The following is a 22,677-nucleotide window of genomic DNA, read 5'->3' as shown; positions in this document are numbered from 1 at the left end:
TAGTTATGAGAGAGGAGGACTCGATGATGATGCCATTTTGTCCTTTAAACTATAAAGAAAAGTGATATTTCACTATGGAATTATCTATATTTCAATACAAGCCCATGCCATTTTAAACCATTGAATTAAAGAATCAAATCTCATTCCTCCATGTGGAAAAAAAAATAATAAATCATTTCACTCTAGAGTTTATTTTTTTTTTCAAAAAAAAAAACAAATATCTTTTAGAGTTTCGAAATATTTTGGAAAAAATTTTCGAGGTCGTGAATGCTATTCTTTTTGGGAATAATGACACTAAGAAGCAGGGCTTTTACATTAATTTTAAATAAATGAGTAAGAGCAATTGACAACAACATTAATTATTATTACAAAAACATGAAGCTCAACGTGATAAGGTCAGAATTAAGTGAGATTATTGGCGGCGGAGGTGCGGCGATTAGTAGTATTACTCTTCTGGACGTCCTCGAAGCTCCATTCCCTCCTCATCCCTCTGCTGCGCACCAGCCGAGGCTCCTCCGCTTCCGACATCTCCTCCTCCATCAACGCGCTCCCGGTGCTCCATATCCTCCGGTGCTGCCCCATCTCCCTCGCCTCGCCGCCACCATGGCTGCTGTACTTCGCCGACCCGCTCCTCAGCGTCCCGTACGCCGGCGGCGGCGGCGGAGTCAGGTTCCCCGACCAGCTCCGGTCGACGCCGCAGCACCGTGACATCCACGACAACCCGTCCTGCTCCGAGCTGGCTTTCCTCTTCGGCGAAGGCGACTCGTAGCCACCGCACGAGAGGCAATTCAGACTCATCGCGGCTGTCGTCGCGGCCAGCCGGGCTGTCGGAGGGGGCGTTGGCGTGGATGGAGAAGAAGGAAGAGGAGATGTTGCCTTTCTTATAAACCGGATCATTCGGTTCTAATTTTAAATTCTCAGCGGTGCCTAATTTTGAACTGGGCTGTTACTTTTTAGATTTTAACCGATGGAGCCGGTCGATCCGATTTCGAACGCACTTTTATTAGGCAGAGAAGGAAACGTGGCTGGAATTGCTTTGACCCAAGTCCTTTAAATCTTGGAAAAGTCAACTACAAATTTTGGAATAGTTTATTAATATAATGAATATATTCGTTTTAGTTTCTATTTTTTTTTAATTTTATCTTATTTTTAAAATATATAAACTGGAAAAAAAAAACTTTGCTGAAGTAGGTCATTGACATAAAAATTAAGATTGTTGGTACATAAAATAGTTATCTTGACAGATAATAACTACTAGTTTAAGCGCTTTAAATCCAAATTTAGCCTTTCTTTTAGTTTATTTTTTTTCTTTTGATTTCTTCATTGATCAAATTTAAGTTCATTCCTTCATTCATAGAGAATTTATAACTTGCAGTTGCCCTCGACATAGCACAAACGATGAACGTATGATATTTCTGACGTAATGACCAAAAATCGATTCTTAAAAATTGACGACCTGATACCTGATATTTACCTCACCATTTGCCTAACGCCTGTATACTTACATATACCTCCCTCCATATTCATAAGACCCACACTATGAGAACCATTAATACAACATATCTACATTTTTTATAGCTTCCAGCTCTTGTTTCTTGTTTTCCTCACAAATAATAGGTTTAAGACATGCAACCAATTTAGGTTTGTGAAAACAAAAAATACTTGCGGAATCAAAACATGATTGACGACATCATCAAGATTCAGTGCTAAAAAAGATTGTCGATGGGAGCGCAGAGGACCACCAGTTGTTTCCAACTAAAACAAAATCTATACAGGAGCATTCACTTGTAGAACTGTGAAAATGAAAAAATTCTACAGGATTTACAACACAGCTCAAAACACAGAGTTTACCATATAGACTCTAACTCAATTAGGATAGCAGCGAATACATCTCTCGACTTATTGCTGAGTTATGTGTTTCTGAATGTGTAAAGACTACAAGGAATTTGCATTAGCTAGCTCTGAACGAGCATGAGGAACAAGATGTTTCCATGATAATTGCATTAGATGGGGGTTTGCCTTGATGTCCTGCTCATCTATTTCTCGTGTTATTTGCAACCGGTCCATGCTGATGAAAAAATAAAAGTGCAAGGCTCATCCAGTCTGTTAATTGGCATAAGCGTTGTGAAAAGAGATGCTGCCGTAGACTAACCATCCTTCAGCCACATAAGCATTGGTAACAATGCTGTTGATGTCATGCCTCTTCGCTCCAACATATGAGGTGGTGCCTTGATAAGTAGTTTACCTAAAATGCATCGGTTCACAATCAGGAACTTCTTTGCATAAAATAGACTGAGGAAAGACAGGCGATGAAGATAACTTACACACTACATCAGCCAAGGCCAAACACCCATGAGCCTGGTCAGCTCTCTTGTATATAAACTTCAACAATGGTGACTCGGCACTTGAAATCCAAAAGACAGGAATTGAAGTAATTGCATATATTACAGTTAGAAAATTGATGGCCAAGGGTCTCATAATGCATCGTTATCTTGAGGAAACTACATTCTGGCTGCAATTACTGATGGCAACTTACAAGCTGTTATGAACTGTGATTCTGAATTAACTTATCGGTCTGTACAGCCATTGAAAAGAAGTAAAGAGGTGTCAGTGCAAGACTTATCAGGCAAAAGCTGCTCTGCTTCTGAATTTGACTTAGCAGTTTGTGCCTTATCTGATACAGGAAAAGCTAGTGAGAGGGAAAGCGAAGCTGGTGCATCATCTCCATCAACCACTTCAGCAACAAGTAGCTTATCTTGATTGTTCCTTTCTGTAGCCTTTTGAGTTGACAAAGGGAAGGCCACCTGGTTTATGAGACTTCTTTTATCTCCCAAAGCTAACTCAAGATCAGGGATATTAGATTTAGGCGAATCGTCATCATCCAAAGAAACATAAATTCGGTTGTCTGCCTTTGTACATGTAGGTCCTTGAGTGACATGGAAGAAATAATTTTCAGTATTTTTTGAGCTCTCTGATGTTTCTCCATAGAACAGGCTAGTATTTGTTAAACTAGATGGTACAGGTTGCATTTTAGAGAATAATCTACTGCATGAAGTTTCCTCCGTCAAGTTACAATTGATATGCTCACCATTATCAAGCCTCATCTTTTTATGTTCTTTTTCATCACTCGGAGATGAGCATGTTGACCCATCTGTCCACAGCATTGAATCGCCTGTGGTTTGTAACAAATTACCAGAAGAATTTTTCAGTGTATCCAGTGAGCTTGGATGTGCACGTTTCAGTTTAGACTTTGATTCCCAGCTATCTAACATTTGCACATTTCTTTCATTATCTGATCCAAGAAGTGGAAAATAAAATGAGAAGAATTTATATGGATTGAGAGAGACGTGAGTCAAATTACAAGAGAAGACTCACCTTGCCAGCAGTTTAACGAAACCAACTTTGAGTGTTCTAAACAATTACCAACCCGTCCACTGCTGCCATGAACAAGGTTTTCATGATCTATTCTGCAATCTGAATCACTAGCAAATTCGTCCTAATATATATCATGTCAGCCGAGTGTGTGAGATAAACAATCAACAAATAGGATCATGATAGAACTAGATAAAATACTTAACTAGGGCTGCAAAACATCAACATAGAGGCTTTTACATGTAATTTTATTTTGCAAGAAAGTCAACCATTGAATAAAAGTAAAAAAAGAGTTGTACAAGTTGAAAAAGGTCATTGGGATCAGTGAAGAAGGTTTAGGAAAGCAAACTAAGCATTTTTTAGAAAAAAGGAAAATTGCGGCATAATCTTCCATGATATGTAATTAGAATTCTACTTGCAGGATTATACTCTACTAGTTGCTACTTAATTACTTGCAACTAGTCATGAGCTTTTCAAATGATCTCAAGTCAGAAGCTAAATAACTAAGATTAATGATATGCAGAGTGTTATATTAAAATGAGTAGGCTCAGCTAGGAATCCAACCAATTAAAAACTTCAATTGCAGCCGTGTTATCTTGAAACCCTTAAGGCTGTAAATAAATAGAGTTATTAGTCATCAAAATCCTTGCTCTCTTCTAGCTATTCATATGAAATAAAATTATTGTGATTCATAACTTTAATATAAAAAATGTAAGATTAATACAATGTGAAAATGAGGTATCATATTCAAACTAGGAAATTAATGTGGCACTGTTTTCCCACATCAGAGATTAATCATGCAGTCAAGTAATATTGGTACCAAATACACATAGAACACTCAAATAAAGGAAGATGATCAAGTATCACTTATCAATTGCTAGAACTTTAGGATTTAAAAATTTAGGATCTCATGCTAATTGCATTGAACAAGATATGCAAAAGAATTTTTTTCTGAAAAAAATGGTTTATGATTTAATTTTAAACATGAAGTTTACCATTTGTGGAGTTCTATTATTTCTGGCAAGCCTAATCTATTTTACATTGTGTTTTAAGAAAGGTGGTTTTTGTAAGGCCTATAATCCTGTCTCCTGTCTCCTCTTCTGTTGTTTCATTCATAAACACAATTTCTATTTGAAAATTCTCCTCTTTCACAGAATTACTGATTGAGACATGCAACTCAATAACAACACCAGCTAAGAACACAGATTTATCCTGCTCAAATCAAGTCCCATGAGATCACTGACTGGATAGCCAACCTTGCTCATGCTGCATTAAATGGTATCGGAAATAACATTGTTCCCACATTAAAATTAATCAGTGTTCTATATGATAGTTAAGGCGGCCGCCTAGGCACCACCTAGGTGGGAGGTGGACCTCAACCGCACCGCCTTGTGTTTAGGTGGTGGTAAAGCGTTTCCGATTCAAACTCGGGCCACGCGTCCAGGCACGCGTGATGAGTCCGGATTCGTCGTCGGCCCAGGTGACAGGTCCGGGCTTAGGCGACGCGCCCATGATGTGTCCGATGCCAAAACATTGAAGCTGATTGCCGAAAAGAATAGGTTTTTTTTGAACTTAGGATTTATTTGAAACTTTAGATTAATAATTTTAATCATGATTGAAATAATTTAAATAGGTTTAATTAAAGCCTAATAAAATTATTCTATTAATTTAATATATATTTAAAAAATTATTATTATTTATTTTAAAAAAACATTTAGATTAGTTTTTTTTATTTTTAGTTAATATATATTTTATATTATTTTTTTTTAAAAAAATTGATCCTTCATTTAATTTTTTATCCTTTAGTTAATATATTCTTTAATTATGTATAAAAATAGTAAAAAAAAATCAACCGCCTAGGCACCACCTAGGCGGCCAAGGCGGTAGGTGGTCACTGTACTGCCACCGCCTACCGCCAATTACAACACTGAAATAAATATAATGAATATGATAATGCAAATAGACACCAAGTCACTCATTAGGGAAGAAAAACCTGTATGAGAATGAACTAAATACTTATCAAGATAGTCATGAATATATATACCCAACACTATCAGCACATGAATTTTTGGCATTTGCAGCTTTGGTGGCCCAGGATTTGACTCATGAAATAGAAATATTATTGTCTAGTTAGAGAATACCATCAGCCAAGAAAAAGCATTCTCCATTCAAATAAGATGTAATTCCAGTCTGCACAATCAAATTATCATCTAAGGCAAGTCATGTTATAGCCAAATGCAATGAGCTTGGGCATATCTACTGTGATGCAAATCTACCACTCGAGTACCAACTCAACTACAAGCTTGGGGCATATCTACTACCACCATATAACATTGACAATAGTTGCTTCCATCAAAGATGATCCAGCCTATGATGCATGAAGTTGCTTTCTATTAGTTAAGACTCCAAGCAGAGATGATCCTACCATTAACATGGTAGCTTTCTGGTTAACCATGAAAATTTTGAATCAACTTGTGCTTGTAAACATGTTGTATTAGGCAAACTAAAAATCATGAGATGAAAATTCTTAAACAGAGAGAGAGAGAGAGAGAGAGAGAGAGAACCTTAGTCCTTAAAGGAAGACAATAATAAAACAAAAATTTAATCAACTTGTACATGCAAATGTGTGGCAACTGGCAAACTAAAGAAAATGAGATGTATTGTTTCAATTTCTCAGGAGAGAGAGAGAGAGAGAGGCTTACCAAGCTGTAGAGATTATCTTCCATCTCTGGAGGCAATTTTTCAATGTCTATCTGAAGTTTTGGTTCTGGATGGGAAATGAGGACTGAATTGTGCTGGCTCATGTTTCTAGATGCGGAAGCTGCAGGAAAAGAGCATGAAATCTGCTTCTTTTGCACTTCATCATCAGGAACAGCCTGATGCAAGGTATCCTTTAGAAGAGCAGGTTCTTTGTTCGAGACCTCATTATCCTTCCCTGATGTTGGAATATCCTGAAGATCACTGCAGATACATTTGGATGCATCTGCAGTGGGCAATCTGTCAGATTTTGAAACAGCCCTATTTTTGACATCAGATATGATAAGCCTGCTACAAACACCAGAAGCAGTTGCCATAGACAGGTCTTGGGTGGCAGGTTCCACCTTCAAACTAGAAACAGAAGGCTTCTTATTAAGACCAGGCAGATCTATCAAGCTATTTTCCTGACTTCCTCTAAATACACCCCAGAGATAAAATAAATTGTTCCAACCTGAAGTACAGAAAACAACAGTAAATCAGATGCTCATTTATCAAATTTCTTGGTAGGTCCACATAAAACCACTTCCGATATGCAGATCAAGTTTAAAATCTTTTGACCAAAAAAATACACTAAATTGTATATTCTCCCTCGTGATGTAGCAACAATTAAGGTTGATTCTTACGTTGGGAGTCCTTTGGTAATAGATTTGAAGGGAATATAAGAAGTTGTATAGCACCAATAACACCTACGAGAGCTAGATCATTTTTTAGTATATTGTCCAATAGCTTCCAATAATACGTTTCATAACTGCACAAAATGCAACATATAGAACATCAGATATTGTCCCAAACTACCGGTTTTATGGAAATTTGCAATGAACAAATGCACATAATAAACTTACCTCTCAATATTTTTAGCAAAGAAAAATATAGCAACATTATCTTCTCTAGGACTGCGCTCATGAAACTGCAGGGGCCATAAGCTTAGACGAGGTACTTCCTTCAACTGAACTTTGCATGGAAACTGTCCTGCCACTTCAAGTGCTTTGGGTGAGACATTGGACGACAAATGAGCCTGAAAACCATCAAAAACAGCAGGAGGCTTGGCAGCCCTCAACACCTCAAAAGCACCTCTGAGCATAACAAGAAAAAAGCATAAGCATAATGCAGTAAGCTATTAAAATGATTGTGTAACTATATATTTATAATGATTTAGAATTAAACACACTCTTAAACACTAGTAAGAACATGTCATACTGCCAGATGTAGTCCATCTCTGGAATAACTGAAATTCTCAGTAGATCAATGGGAATGGAAGCTTGGCCAGGGAATGCAGTAGGCATTGCCAACATGTCATCTGAAAAGTCAACTGTCCCTCCTCCAGTAACATTTATAGATTTCTTATGATCTTCCATTTGTTTTACATGGGTAGTATATGCTGCTTTACTACAATTTTGAACATCAGTTGTCCTTGCAACGGAAGACAGGTTTTTAAAACTTGATAAAATTGTGGCTTCAGAATTTACATCAGCACTGGCTAAAGAAGCATCCTCGGATTGATCAGCTGATTTTCTCTTAGTTCCAGATTTCCAAGTTAACCCCTCAATTACATTTTTCCACTTAATACCTCGGTTATCCATATCCTTCAAACTTCGTTCAGAAGAAGGTTTTGTGGCAGTCATGCGAAGTTTGTCAACTGCACAGAACAGTGCAGTGTGACCTGTTTCATTACACTTATGGCAACGCGGTAAACGATTTGGGACCAGAGCTGCCTGCCTAGAGTTTATAGATGTTTGGTCCTTGGCTTTGACATCTCTTTGTGTTAAAACTGCAGCCTAAGGTGAATTTTTGTGACCAAGTTAATTACATCGTTTGACAAAAAGGAATACCAGTAAATAGCTTAGTTACCTTGGAAACAGGTTGAGAAGTCTTATGATCTTCATTCTTACATAATCTAACTACAGATGTACTTCCAGAAGTTCGAGAGAGTAAAGCTGATGGTTGTATCTTCACTTCAATCGCTAATGAGTCCCAAGAATAAACAGTTACAAATAACAAACATAAGCTACACAATTAATACAGAAGCATTTACTTACCTGAACTAGTTGCATCAATTGATCCTCTTTTACCAGATAGATTGCTTAAATCAGACATCCTGCTTAATTTGTAACCACAGTTTTGAACATTTGAATCAACCTTTGTCGACACTGCCGGAGTGACAAATTGCTGATCGCATGTGGAATTTTTCTTATCCAGCATAATCCCACCTTTCACTGGCTTAGGATACTCATAATGTGGTGGGTTAAGTGCATGTACTTTGTTTGATGTCTCAGCATTGGAGAAGCCTGAAGTCTCACTTCCAAATGATGCAGATTTTGTGATTGTCCGGGATGGTCCTTCATTTTTTTTGTTGGTTAAATTAAATTCCCTGTTAAGTTTTAGCTTCCAAGGAACATTATCCAGCAACTGCTTCACTTTTGGCACTTTTGAATTGTTAAACGAATTTGACTTTGCAAGAGGCCCTGAGACTAAAAGCTTTAAACATGTGAAACTAAGTATATTAGAAATGCTCAAACATAAACTATAACAAACCTACCACGTGTTGGTTGAAAAGGTGTTTGTATCCTAGATGATTCGAGGCCAGAGGCAGTTTGTGTATGAGAATCTGGGTGATATATTCCTTCTGACTTGCCACATATTGTGGAGGAGATTGGTTTTACCTTCACACTATCATGTTTATTGTTGTTCTCACATGGGAACTGAGAAGGTTTCTTAGGAACAATTGTTCCAGTAGATGCATCAACTGCTTCACAGAGTTTCTCCTTAGAAACAGAATTATCATCCAATTTCTCTTCCTTTGTCTTAATTGAAGTAGACTTAATTGGATCTTTATAGTATCTTCTCACATCTGGATCAGTTGCTTTATTCTCCACACTGCTTTCCTTACTTCTAGTATTTTCTTTTAAATGCAGTGGAGCTTCTGTTGGAGCAATTTGTGCTTCAGTTTCTCCTGCCACTTGATCTGCAACTTCCTTCAGTTGGCATTCTTCACATAACCACTCACCTTCAGGAACTTCAGCTAACATTATTCGCATGCAGTAGCTGATCAAAAGAAAATTTTCATGAAACATATGAGTTTTATGAAAAGCATCTCTTTAAAAAGCATAAAAAAATTTACATATGCTCAGCCCCATCGCTGCATCTGCTACAGATAGCAAGCAACTCATCCTGACCTGCATCCCCACAGATATCACAGACTTTTACCTGCAAAATATCACATAAAACACACTAAGTATGTGTCATGATAAAAAGCATGTAACTAGGATCCTTAACCAACTAATCATGTATTTACTTCCTTTTGCAATGACACACACATCAGATATGGAGAAGTTCAATTTAATCGCAATGACCACATTTTGATGTAACATGAGAACTACACTTATAAACTTGTAGAAATGTAGCTTTACATAGAGTTCAACAGCAAGATAACGAATAGATTAGCCAACCCAAATAGTTGGGACTATGTTTTATGGGTCTTTTCTTCAATGTCGTTCTTGTTATGAAAATATCTGGTTAACAGATTATAAATAGTTCTGATTCGGAAAGATAAGGAATTGCTTAGCTGACCCTAAATATTATTGTTGACAAGATTAAAGCTTCCATTATATGGCAAAGATTAAAACATATTACCAATTTCCACATGGTTGGTTAACAGATTAAAGATATATATATCATTTACAAATAAATAGTTAAAAAAAGGAAAGTTAGCATTTTTTGGAACCATAAACCCCAAAAAATCCATAGAAGGGTGAGAAGCAACAAAAACAATCCTTTTCAGCAAACAAAATGTTATCAAGATTACCCTACAAGTAAACTTGAGAAAAACACTTAGCAATTGATAAACATAATAGAATCAAAGATAAATATAGGTCACTATACCCACGTCTTCATCAAAGGTGAAATCCTTGTTCATTAAGATGCAGAACTTGTTCAAGTTCAAGACTAATTTGTCATGAGTCAATAAAACATCTCAATAAAAAAAGTTCCTACAATATATGTATATATATAATATAGAATACAAAAGTGAAGAAATTGTGAGCTTACATCATCTTCAGTTTCTGCTGAAACTTCAGTCTCAAAATCTGGCTGTAAAAGCACCTGAGGTGTCTCAGAATTTGAGTTGGGGCTATCAGCTTGGTCTTTTCTTTCCCTTGATTTTACTACCTCTTGCAGCTTGAATCCACTGCTGCAATTTTCAGCATCAATGCCTCCCAGAGAAACTAATTGAGGATGAGTATTTCCACTATCTTCTTTGCTAACATCGCCATCTGCAGTATCTTTTTGCCCATTCACATTGGCCATGGTTTGAGAAAGATGTGTTTTCCCTGGTGAGCCTGAACAAAAAAATTGGGATTTTGAAGATATATTACTACTTGAATGGGGGTCTTTTGAGCTGTCGGAATTGGGATAAGGGTTGTCATCTTCCAAACAAGATGCACTACTATTCTTCAACATAAGTGTTGAATTTCCTATAGGGTTAGTATGATTCTCTTCAGATTCATTATTATTATAGTCATCAATAACTTCTTTTTGAATCTCCTTTATGCCATTTTTCTCAAGTGAAGATTCAGATGATTTGGCATGGCATCCTATAAATTTCTTCTCTAATTCCACAGGATGATCATGATTCGCATTGCTAGAATCACTTAATACAGCATATGGAATATTGTCCCTTTGGCACTTTTTATGTTGTTCATCAGCAATATTTGAAGTTCTTCTGTTATGCAAATCTGATGTTTTATTGCTGTCTGAGGAAAAAAGACAATCATCAGTAGAGTTCATTTGTTCTTGTTGGAAATTGTTATCTTCAACTGCATCAAAAGTAGCCTTGAGATCTAAGACAACCTTCTCAGATGCAACATGTACTGCTGGTGCCACAATTGTTTGTTTACTTTCAGCATTTTCAACAGATGAATCATGTACCAAACTATTATTTTGTGGATGACATATTGTGCTTTCTTCTTTCTTCTGCACATTATGTCCTCTACTCTTAACAGCAACATTGATCAAAGAATCATCATCTTCTTTCTGGGAAGTGATATGTTCTGAAGGCCCACTATCAAGGTTCAACTCCATCTGTGGTGAAGGCCAATTGAACTGCAAACACCATGCAAGGAGAAGAACACACGTTGCATGTCCCAGATTCTAGCCAAGTGTGAGAATCCTCAAGTACGTTTAAGCATTTTGATCAATTGAGCATATCACTGTGTAAGAACAACAGCAAAATAAGACTATATGCAAGTTGAATCACATGCTTTGAAATAACATGATAAATTGCATTAAAATAAAATAAAATAAAATACATGTTTCATCATTGACAAAATCCAAGATCATTGGTTTTTGTTAGTGTCACAACGAAGTAAATTTACTACAGAAATAAATTTTGAAGGTGGCCAATGAAAATTTTACTTGATGTAATAGACAAGATTAAAATTGATTTTGATATTAATGATGATATAGTCTTCATAAAGCACATTGGAAAAGGATAAGATCCATAACCAACACCAAGTAGTTGGGACAAATAAGACTTTGATGACAATGACACTCAAGAACATTTACTATGAGAGTAGTTATACCCAACTTTTTTTATTGAATTAAACTAGTTAGAAACTTAATCCTAATAATTTGAGGCATGTTTTAGTATTTTCTTAGGCCTTTTCGATGGAAGAATTGGCTTGTGTATCATATGGGCAAACTAGAAGTAATTAACTAAAGAGACCGTTAGTGCAACAAAATCATGGTTAGTCTAATGGAATAATTAGGCTCATATAAGTTTGTCTTCTAGTATTGCAATGAAATAAAAAATAACTAAAATGGTAACAAAGGCATATTACTCATTCTAAGATTGAGTTAAAAAATTATCTGAGTTGAAATATCTCATAAAATCTGTCCTTTGAGGATAGTCATATTCATCAAGGTTGCTTGTGTGCAGCATTTACCAACCAGTATCAACATCATCTAAAAAACTGGTCTATAATCCACATACATTACCACAATCAGGATACAATAGCTGACACACTAATCCAGATAAAAAAAACAACTTATCACCACCATAAACAGTCACATAAATTACGGACAACATAGTCAAGGGGGTCTTGTGTGCAGCATTTACCAACCAGTATCAACATCATCTAAAAAGCAAGTTCATAATCCACATACATCCACAATGAGGACATATTAAGCACATTAATAAAAAAAAATTATCACCACTGTAAACAAGCACATAAATTAAGGACACTTACAGACACACTAAATTTTCACCATCATCTAACAATTTCCTTATCTAGTAGAACAAATGCTAAGGAGGTTGAGCAATGCAGCAGTATTAGAATGTCCCAAAACCACAAAGAAGAGTAAATTAGATGGAAAAAAAATTCTCAATAAGGAAACAATAACTCAAGAAAGATAACCCAATTTCTCATTCCAATTGATCACAAAAGTATTTCGGCGTCAACAGCAGAGCATAAAAAGCAAATCAATCAAATCATTCCGTCAAGTAAACTAGTCCGAATACAGAAAAGATCCGATTGATCGAATAGATGAATGCAGAGTCATGATCAAGAGTAGTAAAGGGGGTACTTTTTCATGCCTCCGGTTGCGCCAAACTCTCGGTGGCTTACTACAGCTATTCCAGGGCGCGCGCTGGTCGATCTCTCATCATCCCACGCCTCCCGGTATCAGCTCCGAATAGGGTTCCGGTACTTACCGCCTGATGCGAATTAATCCCCGCGGCTCCCGAGGAGAGGAGACGGCGGTGAGTATCGGAGAGAGGAACGACGAAGCGAACAAAGAAGAGAAGATTAAGCTTGCGCGGGAGTCGGCGACAGTAACCGTTCACTTCGAGGAGGCGTTTCAATGGCGACGAGGGCGATGAGAGGGAGAGAAGGGAAGGGGGCGAAGGCGAAAAGGAAGAAGAGGGATGTGCCTCAGAAATAGAACATGGAACCAACCCTTGTCACGTGACTTAGACGATGTCCTGATATTTTTGCGTTTTAGATAAATATAGTAATACTTGATTATTTATTTATTTATTTTAAAAAATAATAATATTCAAAAGGTTTTAAAACGTACGAAAGCAGTTGGTGTCCATCGACTAGATGGGCTTGGCCTGATTTAGTTTGGGGGTTGGGCTGGGCCCAGATGGCTCAGCCTGCAGAGCAAGGCCAGCACATAAATCCCTGAGTCGTACCAGTACAACACAAACCCAAGCTGAGCACGAATCTAACTCAGTTCGAGTCATATTAGATTGATTTTATTCTAGTATAGTTTAGATGAAGCCACAAACTAATAACTTGCATTGATATCAGCCTCTTAGAATATGAAATGCACTCCATAAAATGAACTTCACACTCATTCATGCAGCAAACCGCAAACTGTAAAAGCAGAAGACAAGCTCTGTAATCTTCTGCTGCAAAGAAGGTGAAGGAAACAACACAGCAAGAGCTGGAAGAAGAGAATTCAAGAGGGCACTGATTGCTGCTGTATCCTCGACTCCATGGATTCAGTTACTTTGTTTCCGATCAGTGCTTGTGGAAGTCTGCCAAATGAATAAAGATCATCTTCTGTCATCTGTCGACTTAAGATCAAGGAAGAGGACTGGAAATCTGTGAGTGTTTAAGAACATTTAACTCACCCCAACTGAAGTTACAAAGTTGCAGACTGCACATTTCACTGATCTTGCTCCATATTGGTACATCAATAGCATACGGCAATTTCCACACTTTACATGTGCCACTTGATTTGCTGTATTTCAACATGTAATAACTCTCATTTCATTCAGATGAAATGCATGGGTTTCAAGTTTGAACTAGGATAGAGGCAAATTCTATACTGACGACAACAAACACTTGTTTGGGCAATAGACGAATCGAATAACTAAGCTTTGAATCATTCTCCTCACCTTCTTGAGCCAAGTTAACTGTGCGGCAACAAGAACAATGGACGCTAGTTGCTCCGCGTATGAACATCAGGAGAGTGTGGCATCCTCCACAAACTAGTTGAGCCATTTCTGTACCTGTTGTTGGATATACAGTGATAATAGCAAAAGGTTCAAATGGTTCAGTTATTACAAAATATAAAAGAAGAGAAAATTAAGAAAACAATTTAGATCAGGTACTATAGCTCAAGGTTTCAGCTGCATCAGTGTTATGACATGAACTTAAATTAACCTTGAAACAATCTAATGCTCCAATTAGTACTCTTAGATCCAAATTTACATCAATAACTTTCTCTTCATTTAAATCTGTGAGGATCCAATTAGTGCTCAATGAGGAAGAGTGTACCAGGAGGTGGCACAGCAGTTACTGCACTGCAAACGGCACAGCATACTGATGCTGCTCCCAGAGGATACGAAAGGAGGTTTCTGCACCCTGAACACACAAGCTGGCTTTGTACACCTGAGAATCAAAAAGAGAACTAATCTACACAGGGATTTTGTTTCATGGGAATGCTGAACAACACATGACTCAAATTTTTGTTTCCCTTTCTCAGAAAAGGTTACTACAGTTATATCATCAATTTGGAGACTTGAAAAGGGTTTGCACAGGCATTGTTTCAAAGACAACATATGATCATACAAAACTTGCCACAAAATGGGAACGTAATAAGCTTCAGAAAATTGTCAAAATATATAGAAACAATGGAACTTATTCAGGATATACAATACCATTTGATAGCACGGGAGGTGTTGGATACGGAGCAAGAGGAACTGACATTGCTTGCTTATGCTCTGCCCTGACTACTCTCGCGACCTACATCATAATGATCTTCGTTTCCTCACTAATCAAGGACCAAAGCATGAACTGTCTTTGTTCATCTTTTTCCCATCCAGGAACTGACTGAGAAAGACGTGTGAAGTTAATTGCTCGCTGCAATCTGTCTGCAGGTTTTGACTCACGAAGCAGGTAGCGACCCCATGCACGTGCCACCAAGGTACGTCGGAACTTGCGGCTGCGGCAGCGCCGCGTCTGGCGTACGTTACTGGAGTCGACCGAGCAGTAACAGTTTACCGGTCCATGGGTCCTCATATTTATGGTAAAATCCACGTGTCCTTATGTAAAATTTTCCCTATATTTATCGTATAAACCAGCCAAATAATTATGCATTTTTAGGGCAATTCCTTAAACCACGTTAAAGTATGTTTTTTTTTCCTTTTAATTTTACTAAGTTTCTGCTTACAAAAATACTCTTAATATTTTATTTATTTCCTGCAGTAAATATTTCACAGTAAGGCTTGATTAAAACTCAATACATCCCAACATGTCTTCCTCTTTCCCTTGACCACTCTAAGGATTGACGGGAGCATTAGGACAAGCAAATCGCCTTTACGATTGTTATTGTCCAAGAATATGCATTGTTCATTTACAGCTTGTTCATCATATGATCCCACAGTAACCAACCATTCACAGGAATTATCATGTATCAGTGTACTAAGTAGGAACTCAAAATCCAAATGACACAATCATCAAGAAGTATATAGAATCAGTTCTACAGTTTTTAGAAATGAGAGCTGCTCAACAGCTAATCCAAAGAACCTTCAATGCCAAACTATTTGCTGAAAATTGAAACATGACTCTAAATCTTCAGCTGTTGATCCAAAGCAACATCGAATTACACAATTGCATTTGCTGCACTTGCAATCCTCGGCCACAGGTCTGCGCATTCCTTCCCAATTGGTCCAGTAATAGCAGATCCTGAAACAATCAAATGAGTTACAAATACAGTCTAAAACTTATATGTTCTTTGTCTCTTTGATAGTGCATAAGTATGTGCATACCTTTCATTTCTCCCTTGGGGTTGACGATCACTCCAGCATTATCTGCATGATTGCAAAAGTGAAAGTATCAGACGACTGAGAATGTGGGAGACGGTGTAATGTTACAAAAATCAAGAACAAAAGAAAAGTTGCAAGTTTGACATCAATGCGAGAATAGTTGAACAGGATATCATGAATGCAGAATTTAAGAATGGAATGATTAGCATAGACATAATACCAGCAAAATGATAAAATGAGCCAGTGGCGCGTCCAAAATTTAACAATTTAGGTACCAAATTGCCAATGTGCAGCATATCGGATATCATGCAGAACCATTCATCAAATGTGAGGGAAACAAGGAGTATACAAGCAAACAAACTTTATATAATAAGAATATAAAGCAGTATGCTATCATGTGGAAGGAGATAATGGTAGTAGATGGTAAAAACACAATAAAATGAAGAATTATAATGACAAAAAAAATCTGGCTATTATGCCATTAAACCAGGTGAGATATTGCAAATCATCTTAATAAAGGTCTAATTCAAAGTGTGCACAGCTCATGAAAAAGAATTCGTGCTCCAAAAGTCATCAGAAATTTGAGCATGCCAGCACTGCCAAAGCCTATACTACTTGATAATGGATTTAAAATTCAGATACCAAAGGTATAAAGTATGTTGCTACTTTGGCGCATGCATAATACTGGTGCAATGCAGAGAACAAAGAAGACAAATGAACTGCAAATATTAAGCAATCTATGAACAAACTTAAGCAATATAAGCTCAACCTCTAGTAAACACCCTTCTCGCTAAAAGAAAACACAATTCGCTCTATGTTGTTTTTTTCCACAACATAACTTGAATGTTTGCTCAATATAATTGCTGAAATTGTGATGTTGTCAAGAAGTTTTGTATAGAAAAAACTGTAACGTCTCCCCGTAAACACTAATTAGTGCTCTCGAACTACATTAAATCTCTACGGTCTCAAATTACATTATAAGAGAGAGTTTCTGAATTTCAAAAAAACTGCATGGAATCGTATATCAACTTTAGGAGACAAGTTAAGTTCTTTCTCCACTAATTACTCATCAATAACGTTCATTCCAAGTATATTAAGATGCAGTCAGTGGTTCACAAAAACAACTTGCGACCAGTTATGAAAAAGTTGTCACAAGTAATATATTTGGAAATAGAGATCAATCAGCATACCTTCAAAGTACATGTAGACGCCGTCCTTTCGGCGCCATGGCTTGCGCTGACGAACGATTACAGCGGGCATGACCTTCTTCCGGAGATCAGGCTTCCCCTTCTTGACAGTCGCCATAACCATGTCCCCGACGCAGGCCGAAGGCAAACGGTTGAGGCGGCCCTTGATCCCCTTGACGGAGATGATGTAAAGATTCTTCGCTCCGGTGTTATCAGCGCAGTTCACCGTGGCGGCCACCGGTAGACCCAGAGACATCCGGAACTTGTTCCCCGCCGTTCCTCCGCGACCTGCAAAACATACACGCCACGAATCGAAATAAAAAACCGAACAAAATTTCAACCACACAACGACGGAGATGTTTTTATCAGAGCCCGCAGAGCACCTCGCTTCGACATCTTGGAGTAGCAGAAAGCGCGGCGACCACGAGAAGGTACGAAATGGCTGCGCCGTCGCTCGACCTTTATGTTGGGGATCTAGGTTTCTCTCTAGCGTTGACGCATTTTACGAGAAAGCCATTGGGCCTGAGGCAGTGGGTCACTGGGCCTAGTGATCATTCATTGAAATTTATTAAACTAATATATTATATAAAAATGTAAATAATTATTATCGTTGTGGACAGAAAGATTTTTCATTTTATTAGAATATGTCAGCATCTCACGTTTTTTCTATATCTAAAATTTTATTAAATAAACTTTTTTTATTATGTATGAAATTATTAAATTAATTTATTTGTAATTATATCTGATTAGTAAACATTGAAAATTCAGATGTCATAGCGATGTTAGAGAGGAGTGTTGCTGATAATGAGTGATGTGGTGCAAATCGTAAATGTACTGTTGTCGTCAAATAATAAAATATCAAATCTACATTGATTGGTGGCAAGTAATATTTTACTAAACAAATATAATTGTCTAAACTAATTGACATTTGAGTTGTGTAAGACCAAGAGATCTAATATGGAGAAAAATAAGATAATAGGGTGAGTAAAGAGTATTGAATGAGATGAGAGAAGAGAAAGGAAAGTGATATGAGAGAATTTGATCTAAAAAGTGATTTTAGAATTTCGATTTCACCATAATGATTGTAAACACATAATATATATTTGGTTTCTTATCCTTAAGGGTGTGTTTGGTTCAAATCATCTTCTATAACCTTAGTTATATGATTATCAGGTAATCACATAACCAAGGTTATGGGGAATTCAACATAATTTATTAGGTGTTTAGTTCAACTGAGATTATGCAATTACTTAGAGGGTGTTTGGCTAAACTTATTAAAAATAGCTTATAAGCTCGTACAGCTTATAAGTTGTTTTAGGAGCTTATAAGTTGTTAGATCTTATTTTAAAAATAAGTTGTTAAAGTGTTTGGGTGAACTTATTACAATCAACTTAAAGGTATTGATGTGTTTGGTATTATAAGATCTTTTTATTAATAAAATTACCAAAAAGGGCATAATACTATTAATAGAGGATTTTGAGATTTTTATTAATAGAGGGTTTTGGCGAATTTTTGCACCGGGGGAGAGAAAATTGGAAAGAGGCATTTGCCGAGAAGATGACACAGCGTTGGAAGAAAAGTCGGCGGAGATAAAATGATATTAGGCTTATAAAAATTTATGGAGGATAAGATGAGGATTTATGAAATTATATAAGGATATTTTAGAGAAAAAAATTATTAAAATAAGATCTTTTTAAAAAAAGTAGGGTCTTCCATACTTTTTTAAAAACAGCTTATAAGCTCCAAAACAGCTTATTTTGACAGCTTATAAGCTGTTTGAAAAAAATTTTACCAAACAAATTTGAAGAGCTTATAAGCTCCAAAACAGCTTATAAGCTATTTTGGAAAGCTTATAAGCTCAGCCAAACACCCTCTTAGTTTTAAATTATTGTCATGCAATAATTTAGTTTTCATTCAATTAAATTAATTAGTTTTTGAATTAATTTAATTGAATGAAAACCTTTTTTATCTCTTCTCTCCCGTGACTTCTCTTCTTCCCTATTGTTGTTTCCGAACTCCAATCACGAGAGTGATGCTATGGAAATTCTAAATGCTGCAGGCCTCACTCCATTAGTCTCGCTCCACAAGGCCGCTTCCTCTTCCTCCTTAGGCTTAAGATAGCCAAAAAACTAATACTTTGCACAAAATCAACAGCTGCAAAATTTCTAGGTGAGGCCGCTACAAATCGAATGCTAAAAAGTGAAAAAGAGCACCTTAATGTCCTCATTCGACACTCCGAATTCTAAATTCGAGATATACAGTTTGGTGTCGATATCTATAGAGGAAGCCCTCGCCGTCGGAGCAGGAAAACCGCCTGCTTGCGCCGTCAGTACATGTCGTGCTGCCACACCGAGTTGGGAGCCTGGGATCGCAGATCAAATCAGATCGGTGTTGGTTGCTACTCGAAAAACCTAGAGGTTCCACTGTACACAAATTTTGTACAAAGGTCTGAACCTTTTCCTAGCTACCATGTGTTCTTTTAAATTAAATTTTGGATCGCCTGCAGAACTTAACGCGTTTGATCCAAAACTTAATCTATTTGTTCTTTAAGGTTTAGACTTGGATCTCCTGCGGAACTTAACACGTTTGATCCAAATCACCTAAGTTATTAATTCCATTAAATATTAATTTCCATAATTGGTTCCCAGTACTGACGTGGCGAGGCACATGGCCTTCTTGGATATGGGAACAACCACCACCGACTAGACAAAACCTTTTATGGAAAGCTAATATTTAATTTCCTAAAATAACTTTAGGTCAACCAAAAAGAACAATCAAATCACAAAGAAAAGAAAAATAAAAGAACACAACTTCGAAAAACATATTCGAAATACTAGAATCGTAAGCCTCTTGTATTTGGTATTATTTCCATAAATAACTAGCATGATGCGGAAAGGAAAAATTACTAGTTATACCTTCTAAAAGACCTCTTGATCTTCTACCAGATTCCTCTTCTAACCTCGGACGTTGTGTGGGCAACGATCTTCCGAGATGAGAACCACCAAGCACCTTCTTCTTCCTTGCAAGTTTCGCCACCACAATTCTCCAAGAGAAGTAGAAGTCCGCCACCACCACCAAGCTCCAAGGGATGCAAGAAACAAAACCACCTTTCTCTCCTTCTTCTCCTAGCTAGAACCGGCCACCATCAAGAGCTCCAAGAGAGGTTCGGCCACTAGAAGAAGAGAAGAGGAAGAAGCTAGGGCCGGCCACCAAGGAGGAAAAGAGAGGAAGAATAATAGAGTTGATCACCCTGAAGGCACCTCTACCCCCTCTTTTATAATCCTTGGTCTTGACAAATAAGGAAATTTTAATAAAAAATTCCTTAATTCTTTTGTCATAAAAAAGAAAAATTATTTTAATTAAAAAATAATTTTCTTCTTTTAATAATAATGGCCGACCACTTCTAATTCTCCAAAACAAGGAAAATTTAATTCACACAAGAATTAAAACTTCCTAATTTGTTTCTAGAAATTTATAAAAATTTCTCCAATAATTTTTATCCCTTCATGATTGGTTAATAAAAGGAAATTTTATAAATTAAAATTCTTCTTCTAAACATGTGGATAATTTTCAAAAGGAAAGTTATCTCTAAAAATTAAAATCTCTTTTCAATCTACAAATAAGGAAAGATATCAAATCTTTTCTTAATCTTTTGTAGAAACTAATAAAAGAGAATATTTAATTTTAAACTTCTCTTTAAATTATTATCATGGTTCAAAAGGAAAGTTTTTCTTAAAATAAAATCTCCTTTCAATCTACAAATAAGGAAAGATTTCAAATCTTTTCTTAATCTTTTGTAGAAAGCTTTAAAAGGAAAGATTTAATTTTAAACTCTCTTTTAAAACTATGATATCCACATAAGAAATAATTTTAATAAAAAATCCTGTTTAATATGATGTGGCCGGCCACCTAAACTTGGGCTCCAAGTTATTGGCCGGCCACCTTAAGGCCAACCGTTTGGCTTTTCCGGCCGTAAGCTTTAGCTTCAAGCTTAGCTTGTCCGGCCCCTATTGGTTGGGTAAGAAGGTGGGTATGTGGTGGTATAAATCTCTATATACAAGAGGCTACGATAGGGACCGAGAGGAGGAATTGGTTTTGTCTCCGATGAAATTAAGCTTCCCGTATTCGCCCCGAACACACAACTTAATTCCATCAATAATAATTCATTCCACTAAAGAACTATTATTGAACTACCGCACCAATCCCAAATTACATTTTGGGCTCCTTCTTATTATGAGTGTGTTAGTCTCCCTGTGTTTAAGATGTCAAATGTCCACTAATTAAGCGAGTTACTGACAACTCATTTAATTAATATCTTAGTCCAAGAGTAGTACCACTCAACCTTATCGTCATGGGACTAAGTCCACCTGCAGGGTTTAACATGACAATCCTTATGAGCTTCTCTTGAGGACATTCTCAACCTAGATCACTAGGACACAGTTTCCTTCTATAATCAACAATACACACTATAAGTGATATCATTTCCCAACTTATCGGGCTTATTGATTTATCGAACTAAATCTCACCCATTGATAAATTAAAGAAATAAATATCAAATATATGTGCTTGTTATTATATTAGGATTAAGAGCACACACTTCCATAATAACTGAGGTCTTTGTTTCTTTATAAAGTCAGTATAAAAGAAACGACCTCTAATGGTCCTACTCAATACACTCTAAGTGTACTAGTGTAATTATATAGTTAAGATAAACTAATACCTAATTACACTACGACCTTCCAATGGTTTGTTCCTTTCCATTATGGTCGTGAGTTACTGTTTATAATTTATAAGGTACTGATAACATGATCCTCTGTGTGTGACACCACACACCATGTTATCTACAATATAAATTAATTGAACAACTACATTTATCATAAATGTAGACATTTGACCAATGTGATTCTTATTTCTAGATAAATGTTTATACCAAAAGCTAGGCTTTTAGTATACACTCTAACAATCGGGTGGTCGGTAGGAAGCCCGGATCCGGCAGCCGCAGGAAATCCTCAAAGCACGTACCTTCCCGGAGGAGTAAGGGGCGGATCGGTTAGCCGTTCTGTTGGGCACGCGACGGGACGGCCCGCCGGCCTCATGGCCCCGCCCGTGTCCGCCGCCAGTAGTCTTCTTGCTTGATTTGATTATGTCATCGAGGGACATGTCGAGGGCGCCCGACATCTGCGATGCAGATCTGAGAAGAGGAATCGAGCGACGAAGAGAAGGGGCGCGAATAGGGTTCTCGCGGAAAGGGGCGGTCAAGGTTTCTGGTGGGTGGGTAATTTTGGAAAAAATAATATGATAACCCCGAAATCGTAGAAAACCTTAGGCTTTCAAGTTTTTCTGATTCCTGGTTGTATTCCCAAATTGCTGACGTGGCGGGAATCACTCATTACCAGAAATCACTCATTACCTAAACCAAATAAAGTTTTTGTTGATAACCTACCAAGGTTATCAGCGATAACCTACCAAGGTTATCAGCGATAACCTTGAACCAAACGCGCTCTAATGGTTATTTATGTAGATAGACTATTTTATGATATCCGATGTGAACTTTTGGGACTACACCGGTGTATCCGTTCTAATTTGTCG

General features: G+C 37.1%; 5 protein-coding genes across 7 annotated transcripts; all 5 read right to left on the bottom strand.

Annotated features, from left to right (window-relative positions):
- Positions 1-402: 402 nt before the first annotated feature.
- On the bottom strand, positions 403-798 carry LOC122004604. Its single transcript, XM_042559466.1, has one exon. The coding sequence runs from the start codon at positions 796-798 to the stop codon at positions 403-405; it is 396 nt and encodes a 131-aa protein (XP_042415400.1).
- Positions 799-1,756: 958 nt separating this feature from the next.
- Positions 1,757-13,066, bottom strand: LOC122006442. 3 transcript variants are annotated; one of them, XM_042561945.1, is made up of 14 exons: positions 12,709-13,065; positions 10,174-11,333; positions 9,248-9,333; positions 8,666-9,171; positions 8,166-8,597; positions 7,978-8,090; positions 7,327-7,904; positions 6,972-7,202; positions 6,753-6,877; positions 6,075-6,580; positions 3,376-3,496; positions 2,325-3,292; positions 2,153-2,245; positions 1,757-2,068 (listed from the first exon to the last, which is right to left on the bottom strand). In XM_042561945.1, the coding sequence occupies exons 2-12, from the start codon at positions 11,203-11,205 to the stop codon at positions 2,568-2,570; spliced, it is 4,455 nt and encodes a 1,484-aa protein (XP_042417879.1). In that variant the 5' UTR covers positions 11,206-11,333; positions 12,709-13,065; the 3' UTR covers positions 1,757-2,068; positions 2,153-2,245; positions 2,325-2,567. The 3 variants fall into 3 exon arrangements, with proteins under 3 accessions (XP_042417879.1, XP_042417880.1, XP_042417878.1); XM_042561946.1 differs by having other exon boundaries at positions 1,757-2,245; positions 8,166-8,591; positions 12,709-13,066; XM_042561944.1 differs by having other exon boundaries at positions 1,757-2,245.
- Positions 13,067-13,439: 373 nt separating this feature from the next.
- LOC122006443 (protein LSD1-like) lies at positions 13,440-14,958 on the bottom strand. The gene is made up of 5 exons (XM_042561947.1): positions 14,795-14,958; positions 14,412-14,525; positions 14,030-14,143; positions 13,763-13,872; positions 13,440-13,666 (listed from the first exon to the last, which is right to left on the bottom strand). The coding sequence occupies exons 1-5, from the start codon at positions 14,841-14,843 to the stop codon at positions 13,631-13,633; spliced, it is 423 nt and encodes a 140-aa protein (XP_042417881.1). The 5' UTR covers positions 14,844-14,958; the 3' UTR covers positions 13,440-13,630.
- Positions 14,959-15,529: 571 nt separating this feature from the next.
- LOC122006441 (60S ribosomal protein L23) lies at positions 15,530-17,613 on the bottom strand. The gene is made up of 4 exons (XM_042561943.1): positions 17,472-17,613; positions 17,092-17,376; positions 15,905-15,946; positions 15,530-15,821 (listed from the first exon to the last, which is right to left on the bottom strand). The coding sequence occupies exons 1-4, from the start codon at positions 17,482-17,484 to the stop codon at positions 15,739-15,741; spliced, it is 423 nt and encodes a 140-aa protein (XP_042417877.1). The 5' UTR covers positions 17,485-17,613; the 3' UTR covers positions 15,530-15,738.
- Positions 17,614-19,109: 1,496 nt separating this feature from the next.
- On the bottom strand, positions 19,110-22,266 carry LOC122004603 (THO complex subunit 4B-like). The gene is made up of 3 exons (XM_042559465.1): positions 22,050-22,266; positions 19,302-19,450; positions 19,110-19,199 (listed from the first exon to the last, which is right to left on the bottom strand). The coding sequence occupies exons 1-3, from the start codon at positions 22,264-22,266 to the stop codon at positions 19,110-19,112; spliced, it is 456 nt and encodes a 151-aa protein (XP_042415399.1).
- Between the last annotated feature and the right edge of the window lie 411 nt (positions 22,267-22,677).

Source organism: Zingiber officinale, chromosome 7B (genome assembly GCF_018446385.1).
Source record: "Zingiber officinale cultivar Zhangliang chromosome 7B, Zo_v1.1, whole genome shotgun sequence".
Classification (NCBI taxonomy): domain Eukaryota; kingdom Viridiplantae; phylum Streptophyta; class Magnoliopsida; order Zingiberales; family Zingiberaceae; genus Zingiber; species Zingiber officinale.
This window is presented reverse-complemented; position numbering and strand designations above follow the sequence as displayed.

Bases quoted from the DNA above. Each gene is read 5' to 3' on its own strand.
- LOC122004604 (XM_042559466.1), bottom strand. From the start codon at position 798: ATGAGTCTGAATTGCCTCTCGTGCGGTGGCTACGAGTCGCCTTCGCCG.
- LOC122006442 (XM_042561944.1), bottom strand. From the start codon at position 11,205: ATGGAGTTGAACCTTGATAGTGGGCCTTCAGAACATATCACTTCCCAG. The intron at 9,334-10,173 runs GTAAGCTCACAA...GATATTTTGCAG, and splicing joins CAGCAGAAACTGAAGATGAT to GTAAAAGTCTGTGATATCTG. The intron at 3,497-6,074 runs GTAAGCCTCTCT...GATATATATTAG, and splicing joins AAGATAATCTCTACAGCTTG to GACGAATTTGCTAGTGATTC.
- LOC122006443 (XM_042561947.1), bottom strand. From the start codon at position 14,843: ATGTCAGTTCCTCTTGCTCCGTATCCAACACCTCCCGTGCTATCAAAT. The intron at 14,144-14,411 runs GTACACTCTTCC...ATCCAACAACAG, and splicing joins AACTGCTGTGCCACCTCCTG to GTACAGAAATGGCTCAACTA. The intron at 13,667-13,762 runs GTGAGTTAAATG...TTCATTTGGCAG, and splicing joins ACTTTGTAACTTCAGTTGGG to ACTTCCACAAGCACTGATCG.
- LOC122006441 (XM_042561943.1), bottom strand. The intron at 15,947-17,091 runs GTATGCTGATTG...GCAATCATGCAG, and splicing joins CGTCTACATGTACTTTGAAG to ATAATGCTGGAGTGATCGTC. The intron at 15,822-15,904 runs GTATGCACATAC...TGATTGTTTCAG, and splicing joins CCCCAAGGGAGAAATGAAAG to GATCTGCTATTACTGGACCA.
- LOC122004603 (XM_042559465.1), bottom strand. From the start codon at position 22,266: ATGTCGGGCGCCCTCGACATGTCCCTCGATGACATAATCAAATCAAGC. The intron at 19,451-22,049 runs GTTAGAGTGTAT...CTGCGATCCCAG, and splicing joins TTCCTACCGACCACCCGATT to GCTCCCAACTCGGTGTGGCA. The intron at 19,200-19,301 runs GTGCTCTTTTTC...GGCTATCTTAAG, and splicing joins TGTCGAATGAGGACATTAAG to CCTAAGGAGGAAGAGGAAGC.